We start from the raw sequence: 9,791 nt of genomic DNA on the forward strand, positions 1-9,791 counted from the left end.
CCCTGCCCGCTACGCCCGCTGCTGCGGCTCCTCGTGCTGGGGCTCGGGCTGGCGCTGCTGCGCGCCGCGGCCGGGGAGCGAGTGCCAGGTATGCCGGTTCACGGTCGGGCGGGAGGGCGTGGGAGCGGGGGGAGTCCCTGGGCCGGGATCCGGGAGCCGGCACCAGGAGCCTAGAGGCGGGTCAGAACTGGGGGGCCAGGCGGACACGGGGATCCGGGATCAGACAGTCCTCAGACACGGCATCCCCTGATCAGGAGAGGTCCCATCCCTCTCCCAGCTTCTTCCGTAGTCCGGGCCTCAGTTTCCCGCCTGTCCGACGTGGGGGGCGGGGTGTTTCTGTCCTGAGAGTCTGAACTCGGAAGTGGAGAAAGTTTGAGAGAGGGATGTCTCGTCTGGTAAGGCGGCACGCCCCCAACCTGATCAATACCAGGTCTGCCCACCCCGCCTTAACCGAAGAGTGGGGGGCTGTTGAGGGACACAGACCTCCGTGCCCCCTATACCATGTGGGGTGCCCCCTTCTATCCGGTGACTTCAGTGCCCAGCTATGCGGGGGGAGGGACCGGGGTCGGGCCCAGTGCCCGGGAATGAGTCACCCGCCTGCAGCGGGTGGGGGGCCGGTTATGGGGACCTGACTGCCCCCCCCCCCACAAAGCGTTCCGCACTATGCCCCCTGCTCCCCTGCGCTGCCGTGTCCCGGTCGGGCCGTGCGGTCACCTGTGAGGAATGCGGAGGGCGACGGTGACTCACGTTATTCGAGCCGGGCCGACCCTGACCTCAGCCCCCAAAATAGCCGCGCCCCGCCCCCAGCCTCTGACCCGCGGCCCCCTCCCCAGGCACCACCCCCTGCTCTCGCGGCACCTCCTGGAGCGCGGACCTAGACAAGTGCATGGACTGTGCCTCGTGCCGGGCGAGACCGCACAGCGACTTCTGCCTGGGCTGTGAGTGGGGGCGGGGCCGGGGCAAGCAGACCCCAAGCTAGGGGAGAGGCTTGCGGGGTGGAGCGGGGGAGCAAGGGACTTGAGATCTGGGAAATTAATCGGGGTGGGGGGTGGAGGCTGGAGTGAGGAAGGGGCTCTCTCCGGGGTAGGGACCTGGGGGAGGGAAGCCTGGAGGTTCCGATCTAGGGGGTGGGGCTGGCCTGAGAGGAGCGAGGTCTGACTTGAAGTCCCGCCCCCAGGCACTGCGGCCCCTCCAGCCCCCTTCAGGTTGCTGTGGCCCATCCTGGGGGGCGCCCTGGGCCTGGCCCTCGTGCTGGGGCTACTTTCTGGCTTCCTGGTCTGGAGACGGTGCCGCAGGAGAGAGAAGTTTACCAGTAAGTATGTCCCCACCCGTCCACTGGCCCCCCATCATTTCTCAACATCTTCCCCACTCCTGACACCCCTCTTCTTATTTTGCAGCCCCCATCGAGGAGACCGGTGGGGAGAGCTGTCCTGGCGTGGCCCTGATCCAGTGACAGGGCGCGCCCCCTGCCAGCAGGAGGCTGTGCCCGCTCATCATTCATTCATTCATTCTGGAGCCAGCCCCAGCCTCCCAGACACAGCCAGAGCCAGGCTGCTCCAACCACAGGGGTGTGGAGGGATGGAGGACAGTGAATCACTTCTCTAAGGTCTGGGCCCAAGCTTCCGAAGGGCCTTCCAAGGTGTCTGACTGCCTTGTCTCTGGTTCCAGAATAGAAAAGGAGACCCTGGCTGGCTCATGCCAGACAGCTGACGCTAAGGAACCGCAGCATTTGCACAAGGGTCCCCACCCCCACCCCCACCATGGCCTGGGGGCCAGGCTGACCTGAGGGACCGACACAACACCAGGTCCCACCCACTCAGATGTACTGAAATTCCACCACTTGGGATCTCAGCCTGGGGGGTTAGGGACCTGTTCCTAACACTAGAGGGCTGGCCCTCTAATGGGGCTGGCCCTAAGACACTGCCCCCCTCGGACCCCCTAACACAGGGGAAGATATTTATTTGGGGAGAAAATGTGGAGGGGGAGAGAATTTATTAATAAAAGAATCTTTAACTTTAAATGGTTTGGAGAGTGGCATGATCCCAGCCTGACTTCCCAGAGCTGGAGGGGAGGAGTGAGTCACCGCGGGGGTGGGGGCGAGGCTCTGACTCACCCATTCTCAATGCCTGAGCCCAGCCTGCCAGGACCTGGCCGGCCGCGACCGTTTTCCAGGGAAGTGCTTGAGGAGAAATCCGGCATTCAGCACCCCTCCCTGCCCTCCCTTCCCCAAAGAGCCTGGGTTCCAGATTGAAGCTTTCATTCACTCAGCAATCTTTATTCAATTCTCAGTGGGGAAGGGATGGCCTCCTTTCCCATGTTCCTGCCCCTTCCACCTCAGGGCTCTGTGTCCTCTGTAGAGGGGAGGTCCTGTGCCCAGAGGCCTGGTCTGGAGGAAAAGCAGGGCAGCTGGTCCCTTCATGGGAGTGCTGCTCTCCCTTGTTCAGGGGAAGAAGTGGGGGGGCCAGGGGCACTGCTCCCCAGATCTCAGAGCTCCATCATGTCCCCAGCTGGGGATGCAGGGTAGTGGGGGGTGGGAGTGTCCCCCAGCCTCAGCAGCCGGAGAGCCTCAGGGATCAGGTTCCCAGGGTAGCGCCAGAGAAGCAGCTCAGAGCAAGGGCTTCTGGAAGAGGAAATAACAGGGCACAGGGGCAGAGGCTGGCCTGGCAGAGCCACGCCCCACCTGGTCCAGGTCCCCAGGGGCTCCTGGACTGCTGGCACCTTCCAAGGAGCCAAGTAGGGAAACAACAGAGGTTGGCGAGAAGCTAAAAATAGCAGTGTGAGGCAGAGCCTGGAAATGGGCTCCTAGGACTGGGTATGATCCCCTGGAAGGCCCAGCTGGCGGACTGTGGATGGTGCCTACCTGAGTGGGGGCAGAGCTGGGGGGAATGCTCTGGGGGGGCTGCAGTAAGGGTGGTCATTGTGCAGGCTGAGTCGAGAGAAGTGGGTGGCCATGTTCTCCTCGGACAGGAACTGCTTGCGCAGGGGCTCCCTGGGGAGAGACGGGGAGGCAGGAAGGCTGGGATTCAGAGGAGAGGTAGCCTGATGGGGACCTGAGATGACGGAGGACTTGATGGGAGTCCCTCCCTGCCCCCAAACTCACTGCTCCTCCTCCAGGCGCCGCTTGGTGCTCATGGGCACAGCTCCTCGGAGAGGGGAGCTGGGAAGAAAAGAGAGCTAGGAGCACCCCACCCTCTTGGCGCCATCCCCAGGATCTGCCCGCCTGAGCCTGCAGCGTCAGCCAGCAGCCCCCCGGCCCATGCCTGTCGCTGACGTCTAAGTCACCCTCTCTCCCAGACCATCCAGGAGCCTGCCTCGGAGGTCTCCAACCTTGTCTCAGCTTATGCCCAAGCCCTGCCAATTAGCCCCACCGCGTGTCATCCTGCAGACCTGCTCGAGGCCCCAGCCAAAACTCCTGGGACCCTGGGCCGGGCCCACCCAGGGCCCCCCACACCCACACACACCTCGCGTCCAGGCCTCCAGAAGCCCCCGAGGCGGCCCGCGGGTCGCGCTGGGCCCGACCCTGGGGGCCTCGCTCCAGGGGTTGCTGCAGGATCATTGGGGTTCGGGGTCCTGCGGGCAGAGGGGTGGGATCCAGGCGGCAGGGGCGGAGCCTTTGAGGGCGTGACCCAGCGCGTGGGGCGTGGCTTTAGGCGCGCGCGCGGCCAGGTTCCGCGCAGGCGCGGAAGAAGAACCGCACGCAGCTGGAAGGCGGGTCTGCTCAGCGGGGTGGGGGAGGGGACCCGACGTAGCGGGGTCGCGGTGGGCGCCACTTGGTGTTGGGGTGTCTTCTCGGTGGTCACCTCTGCTCCTGGGACTTGGGTTACGCGGTGGCCGTCTTCACGCCGGCCGGCCAACAGTATCGGGTAGGTGAGGAACCGCGAAGGGGAGGCGCCCACTGGTACTTCCGGACTCGTGAGGCTGCGTTGCGGGCGGAGCACTCTGGGACTTTTAGTTCTCGAGATGGAGCGAGCGGCGCAGCAAGCGGTGCCTCTGGGTCAGGTGAGGGGGGGCGATGCGCAGTGCCTTCTGGGATTTGTAGTTCACGCCCGGCTCCGAAGGGGCACGGCAGGGAGTCGTGCCCTGAGCCCTGTTTTGCGTGGGCTGTTGGTGGGATCGGATTCTGACCCGGGGGAGGGAGGATAACCCAGAAATACCTCAGGGGCCTAACGTGAAAGTCACAGGATGCGGATCAGGGGTCAGTACGTTTTTCTGTATTGGAGTAATAGAGTAGTTTTTTAAGCAGTTTCTGAGCGAAGACAGAAACTGCGACGCTATGTACAGTAGCTCATCCAATCATGACAAAATCTCCCATGAGCTCTATTTGACAGTTAAGGAAACCGGGAGGAGAGGCTGAGTCTTTGCTCAGATTTCCACTAGGCATCATGCCTCAGCTCTCCCCTTCCTCACCTCCCTGGAGCCGCCCCTGGGACTTATATGGGCAAGGCCCACTTGGTGGGCTGTCTCAAAGGAGAACTGGGTGGTGGGAGGCCTGACTGCTGCAGGGGAAGCAGGAAGGAGTATGTGGATCAGAGGTCTCGGATGCCCCAGCCTGCCTTCATCCAGCCTCTCTCCACAGATGGAAGTGTTTCAGGCCCTGCAGCGGCTGCACATGACCATATTCTCCCAGAGCGTCTCACCCTGTGGGAAGTTCCTGGCAGCTGGCAACAATTATGGACAGATAGCTATCTTTAGGTACCCTTGCCCCTGCTCCCCACTGTCCATGAGCTCTGGCAATTGGCCCTCTGGGGGGCTAATGCCCCCTTCTTCTGACACTCAGGCCCCTCTCCCCTTTCCCTTCAGCTTGTCTGCTGCTTTGAGCTCTGAGGCCAAAGAGGAAAGTAAGAAGCCCATGGTGACCTTCCAAGGTGGGTGCAGGCATTGAGTCTGGCTTGGGGGACCCCAGGATGGATGACAGGAGCAGGACGAGGTCACTCAGCTTCTGTGCTTCCTTTTAGCCCATGACGGGCCCGTCTACAGCATGGTCTCCACCGATCGACATCTGCTGAGTGCTGGGGATGGGGAGGTGAAGGCCTGGCTTTGGGCGGAAATCCTTAAGAAGGTGAGTGTGGAGCTGGGGGAAGGGCGAGGTACCCAGACACAGAGAGAGCCTTTGAGGCCACCCAGTGCATGGGGTCACAGAGAGTCACATGATTCAGCGATTATACAACAAGCATTTCTCTCCATGAAGGGCTGTAAGGAGCTGTGGCGTCGTCAGCCCCCATACAGGTGAGCCAGGCCCTGTGAGCAGAGGGCACCTGGGGGTGAAGGTGCCACCTCACCAGAGTTGACTCTGTTTTCCTTCCCTCAGGACCAGCCTGGAAGTACCTGAGATCAATGCTCTGCTTCTCGTGCCCAAGGTTTGAGTCCTTCGTAAATTCGGGGCTCTTCCCTGTCCTGTTTTTGGCCCAGATTTTGATCCTTCCCCTCTCCCTGGCCTGACTTGACCCTGACTTCTGACTCCATCCCGCCTTCCTCTGCAGGAGAATTTGCTCATCCTGGCGGGGGGAGACTGTCAGCTGCATGCGATGGACCTTGAGACAGGGACCTTCATGGTGAGAGAGCAGGGCCGGGGGAGCAGGGGCAACGGTGTTCCTCCTGGGTCTTGTCCTGACACTGCCCCTCTCCCTGCAGTGGGCCCTCCGGGGCCACACGGACTACATCCACTGCTTGGCACTGCGGGAGCGGAGCCCGGAGGTGCTGTCGGGCGGCGAGGATGGGGCCGTGCGGCTTTGGGGTAAGGAATGTCGCATTGGAGGGAAGACTGGTGGTAAGGGAGACTGGGGCGAGGAGGATGCCTCTCATGGTTCTTCCTCCGCAGACCTGCGCACAGCCAAGGAGGTCCAGACAATCGAGGTCTACAAGCACGAGGTGAGGGCACACCCCACGCTCTGTCCTCCCTTCTTCCTTCCTGGGCATCTCCGATGTCTTCATCTTCTGCTCTGTTCTCCTCCCTCCCAGGAGTGCTCGAGGCCCCACAATGGGCGCTGGATCGGATGTTTGGCAACTGACTCGGACTGGATGGTGAGCCAGGCAGCATGCAGGCTGGGGTGGCAGCTCGGGCCTTGTCTGGCTGAGGGCCCATGGCTCACAGTAACTGGGGACCCCCATCTTTCTGCCCAGGTCTGCGGAGGAGGCCCAGCACTCACCCTCTGGCACCTCCGATCCTCCACACCCACCACCGTCTTCCCCATGCGGGCGCCACAGAAGCACGTCACCTTCTACCAGGACCTGGTGAGGCCCTCTGTCTTGTTTCTGCTGTCCCTGCCCCGCTCTTCCTCCAGCCCTGAACTCTGAGCTCTCTCCCTGTCTTGCACAGATTCTATCAGCTGGACAGGGCCGCTGTGTCAACCAGTGGCAGCTGAGTGGGGAGCTCAAGGCCCAAGTGCCTGGCTCCTCCCCGGGACTGCTAAGCCTCAGCCTCAACCAGCAACCAGCAGCCCCTGAGTGCAAGGTAGGTCCGGGCAGGGGTGGTGGGGACCCTGGGAGGCCAGGGTGTTGGGGCAGGTCAGTCACTCCCCTGTTGTTTCTAGGTCCTGACAGCTGCGGGCAACAGCTGCAGAGTGGACGTCTTCACTAATCTGGGCTACCGAGCTTTCTCTCTGTCCTTCTGACCTCCAACAGCGTCTCCACCTCCATCTCAGGGGTTCACAGTGTTTTCTTCTTTTTTTTATACAAATAAAATTAGTGGCTTTTTTTTTCAATGTGCTTTCTTCCCAAGAACAGAGGCCAAGTCGGTGTAATGATTTATATATTATTCTGTCTGATCTTGATACATAAATACCCACCCCCATCCCCGACCCGCAGCTGAGGGCCAGGGGGCTTAATGCCTAGAAAAGATAGATTTATATAGATTTGATAAACAGCTCTGCCACACGTGCCCCTGCCACCCGTCTGGGGTCTCTGGCCCCCAAAGCTGGCCCCTGCTCCCAGTGAGCCCTTGCCCAGCCTCCAAGGGAGGGGAGGGCACCAGCTGCCTTTGGCAGACAATCGGGACCCATCGCTCCGTTGGCCAGAAAAGGAAAGTGAGCCAAGAGGGCAAAGCCAGCCCTGCCTGTTCCCGGCGCTCAGGTCCTTCGGAAGAGGGTGCTGAAGAAGCCGCCGGCAGGCCCAGGGCTCAGGCGCAGGGAGAAGCGCGTTGGGGCGGGGCGCGGGGCGGAGGTGGCCGCACTCAGCTCTTGTTGGCGTTGCGAGCGCAGCTGCTGGCCGATGACCACCTGCATGTCGTCCTGTGGGCGGGCCGGCGGGGCGGGTCAGCGTCCGGCCCCGCCCCCACCCGGCCCCTCCCTGTCGGCCCCATGCGCCCCGCCCCTCACCTGCCAGGCCTCCAGCTCTTGAGTCAGCGCCACCTTCTGGCGGATGGTGCGAAGCAGCTCCCGGGAGAGGGAGTCCCGCTCCAGAGAAACGCGGCTGAGCTCCAGGGACAGTTCCAGGACCCTGCAGGCGAGGGGCAAAGAGCAGGTCCGAGGACGCTGGGGCTTCAGCGTGCAGGGGTGATAGGGGGGTCCTGGACCCAGGCGGAAGTGAGACCACTAATACGAAACGAGGGAAGTCAGAGGGCCCCCGGGCGGTGGTGAATGGTTGCAGATGCTTACTTGTTCATGGCCTCGTCTCGGTCCGAGAGGGCGCTGCTTAAGGCCTCCTCGGGGTCCTGCACCCGCAGTTCCTTCTGCCTTTGCAGTTCCTCCCGCAGGGACTGTAGCTCTGCCTGCTGTATCGCCATCTGCGGCCAGGGTAAAATACAGAGAGGCAGTTAGGCCCCTTGGTTGTCCCAGCGCTTGCTCCTCAAGGAAGTCCAGACTCTAGTTCGCTGCCTTCCGGTACCTCCCACCTCCCATCTCTACCTGCTCCACAAACAACCCTGACAGCTAATGATCCTGTGCTGGAGATGAATCTTCTGAATGCCTAGCGGGGTGGGGTGGGTCGGGGTTAGATGGATGGTCTAAGCCTGCAGGAAAGATACATGGAGGAGATGGGACTTAAGGGGGAGTGTAGTTCAGGAAGTCTTCCTGGAGGAGGTGACATACAGGCTGGCTGTTGAAACTTGATGGCAAGTTTGTTGGGATGAAGGAGTATTCAAGTAGAGAGGGATTCGTGGGGAAAGGCTTGGCGGTGTAGATGGGAAAGAGAAACTGACATTGAGAGGAGCTTTGCATCCAATACTATGCTCCCCCTACCTCGACCTGTAACCGGAACACTTCCTCCTCCTCTTCTCCCAATATCTCCTCTGGGCTCAGGGATGTTCCCTTCCTGGGAGGCTCCAACCTCTCCTCTTCGGGCGAACGCTGCTGGCTGGATGCTTCTTGGGTCTCCGGGGATAGAGTGGTCTGTCCACCAAAGAAATAGATCAGGGCAGTGTCAAACCTTCTAGGGATAAAAAAGGAGGGGCGGAGTCTGCAGCCCTCCGGGATGGTGAGTGTGGAGCCTGGTGGGCTGAGAGCTCGCTCACCAGAGCACCTCCGCTTCTGTCCGTGTTCTGGTTTTGGTCCTGGTCGCTGTCTAGGCTGTGGGCGAGCTCTAACTGCAGCGAGGCTCCCGAGAGGTCGGCGTCCTGGAGGCGCGATTCCTCCTCCAGCTCCGAGACGCGCCGCTGCAGCCTCCGCAGCGCGCTCAGCGCCTCCTCAGTCTCGGAGCGTGCGCGTTCCAGCTGCGGCAGACAAGCGAAAGCGTGAGCGTCACCCGGATGTCCCCACCGCCGGCCGACAGGGGGCGCCAGCGCGCTGCGGGAGTCAGGCATCCCCGGGCCTCCGCCCGGCCCAGCGCCGAAGTCTGCTCCCGCTCCCACAGCGCGGGGCGGCCGTGGGACCCGCAGTCCCCCTCGGCACATGCCACTTGCCTCACCTATAGAGCAGGGCCCCGACAAGTACCCAGACTTCAAAGCCTCCAGTCACCCTCCCTCCAGTCCCGCCCCATCCGGTCACCTGGAAAAGCCCCGCCCCGTCCGTGACCGGGCCGGCCCACCTTCTTACTAAAGCTGTCACCTGGCCCTGACTGATCCTCTCTTCTCAGCCAGGCGACCTGCTGAACGTATCACACCCTTCCCGCAGCCATGCATCATGCACCCATCTCACAGATGGGGAAACTGAGGCTGGTGTCCCACAATAGTAGGGAGGGACCCTGGGATAAGAACCCTGGTAATCTGACCTCAAAGCAAGCGCAACCTTCTAAGATCTCAAACATCAAGGCATACTGCCTCCTTCCATTTTCTTTCCTCTGTTTTCACACCCAGACCTGGTCCAGGTCCCCATCACCTCTGATGGGGAGCTCTCGCCTCGGGCCCATCCCTGGCCTCCAGCTGCTGGTCTCTGATGCATCCTAGAACCACCAGCCCCACTCAGTCTCTGTGGCTCCCACTTGCCCTTGTGCTAATGCCTTTGCCCTTCTGGCCCGGCTGCTAGGGCTCCCGGTGACCCAACTCTGGGGTCTTCTCCCAGGAGGCCCCAAGGCAATGGTCCAGGTCCCCAGCCTGACTCGCCCACCCACCCCAGCCCTGCCAGCCACCTCTAGACCGTGCTCTCGCCTCTCCCGCCGCAGCAGCAGCAGCTCCTCATGGGTGGCCTGCAGCTTGCCCCGTCCCTTCTCCAGCTCCTCACGCAGACCTCGAATCTGGGCCTCCAGGTCCTGCCGGCGACTCTGGAGCATCTGATTCTGGGGAAAAGCCCATCAGAGCTAAGAGTGGGAGGGCAAGGCTGGGCCCAGACAGCCCCCAGGCCAGCCTTTCCCGCTTAACAGACCCCCGGCCCCAGTTGGCACTCACCTCCCCCTGCAGACTCTCCAGCCGCGTCCTCAGCTCT

General features: G+C 62.0%; 4 protein-coding genes across 6 annotated transcripts in view; 2 read left to right on the forward strand and 2 right to left on the reverse strand.

The window, feature by feature from the left end:
- Nucleotides 1-2,020, forward strand: part of TNFRSF12A (tumor necrosis factor receptor superfamily, member 12A) — a 3,958-nt gene extending 1,938 nt beyond the window's left edge. Inside the window, exons 5-8 of the mRNA XM_010840477.1 lie at nt 6-88; nt 834-938; nt 1,178-1,312; nt 1,398-2,020. Coding sequence (XP_010838779.1) covers nt 6-88; nt 834-938; nt 1,178-1,312; nt 1,398-1,453 — 379 coding nt within the window. The 3' untranslated portion in view covers nt 1,454-2,020. The remainder of the gene's footprint in view (nt 1-5; nt 89-833; nt 939-1,177; nt 1,313-1,397) is intronic.
- A 227-nt stretch (nt 2,021-2,247) lies between these two features.
- On the reverse strand, nt 2,248-3,935 carry HCFC1R1 (host cell factor C1 regulator 1 (XPO1 dependent)). 3 transcript variants are annotated; one of them, XM_010840343.1, is made up of 4 exons: nt 3,462-3,935; nt 3,101-3,157; nt 2,861-2,989; nt 2,255-2,620 (listed from the first exon to the last, which is right to left on the reverse strand). In XM_010840343.1, exons 1-4 carry the CDS (start codon nt 3,554-3,556, stop codon nt 2,485-2,487), a joined length of 417 nt encoding a protein of 138 aa, XP_010838645.1. In that variant the 5' UTR covers nt 3,557-3,935; the 3' UTR covers nt 2,255-2,484. The 3 variants fall into 3 exon arrangements, with proteins under 3 accessions (XP_010838646.1, XP_010838645.1, XP_010838644.1); XM_010840342.1 differs by having other exon boundaries at nt 2,861-3,016; nt 3,462-3,591; XM_010840344.1 differs by lacking the exon at nt 3,101-3,157 and having other exon boundaries at nt 2,248-2,620; nt 3,462-3,861.
- Nucleotides 3,917-6,696, forward strand: THOC6 (THO complex 6 homolog (Drosophila)). Its single transcript, XM_010840341.1, has 13 exons — nt 3,917-3,999; nt 4,577-4,692; nt 4,801-4,865; nt 4,956-5,059; nt 5,189-5,226; nt 5,309-5,357; nt 5,481-5,552; nt 5,632-5,734; nt 5,819-5,868; nt 5,959-6,021; nt 6,121-6,231; nt 6,317-6,451; nt 6,531-6,696. The coding sequence occupies exons 1-13, from the start codon at nt 3,961-3,963 to the stop codon at nt 6,609-6,611; spliced, it is 1,026 nt and encodes a 341-aa protein (XP_010838643.1). The 5' UTR covers nt 3,917-3,960; the 3' UTR covers nt 6,612-6,696.
- A 128-nt stretch (nt 6,697-6,824) lies between these two features.
- Nucleotides 6,825-9,791, reverse strand: part of CCDC64B (coiled-coil domain containing 64B) — a 7,819-nt gene continuing 4,852 nt past the window's right edge. The window contains 7 exon segments of the mRNA XM_010840345.1: nt 6,825-7,226; nt 7,314-7,434; nt 7,593-7,720; nt 8,175-8,324; nt 8,447-8,644; nt 9,499-9,645; nt 9,755-9,789. Coding sequence (XP_010838647.1) covers nt 7,065-7,226; nt 7,314-7,434; nt 7,593-7,720; nt 8,175-8,324; nt 8,447-8,644; nt 9,499-9,645; nt 9,755-9,789 — 941 coding nt within the window. The 3' untranslated portion in view covers nt 6,825-7,064.

Source organism: Bison bison, unplaced genomic scaffold, assembly GCF_000754665.1.
Source record: "Bison bison bison isolate TAMUID 2011002044 unplaced genomic scaffold, Bison_UMD1.0 scf7180017864144, whole genome shotgun sequence".
Lineage (NCBI taxonomy): Eukaryota > Metazoa > Chordata > Mammalia > Artiodactyla > Bovidae > Bison > Bison bison.

What these genes read in the sequence shown, in the direction of transcription:
- HCFC1R1 (XM_010840342.1), bottom strand. Translation starts at nt 3,556, where the DNA reads ATGATCCTGCAGCAACCCCTGGAGCGAGGCCCCCAGGGTCGGGCCCAG. An exon ending in TCTGGAGGCCTGGACGCGAG is followed by an intron (nt 3,158 to 3,461) that starts GTGTGTGTGGGT and finishes TTTTCTTCCCAG; the next exon opens with CTCCCCTCTCCGAGGAGCTG. An exon ending in CGGCGCCTGGAGGAGGAGCA is followed by an intron (nt 3,017 to 3,100) that starts GTGAGTTTGGGG and finishes TCTGAATCCCAG; the next exon opens with CCTTCCTGCCTCCCCGTCTC.
- THOC6 (XM_010840341.1), top strand. Translation starts at nt 3,961, where the DNA reads ATGGAGCGAGCGGCGCAGCAAGCGGTGCCTCTGGGTCAG. An exon ending in AAGCGGTGCCTCTGGGTCAG is followed by an intron (nt 4,000 to 4,576) that starts GTGAGGGGGGGC and finishes CTCTCTCCACAG; the next exon opens with ATGGAAGTGTTTCAGGCCCT. An exon ending in CGTCGTCAGCCCCCATACAG is followed by an intron (nt 5,227 to 5,308) that starts GTGAGCCAGGCC and finishes TCCTTCCCTCAG; the next exon opens with GACCAGCCTGGAAGTACCTG.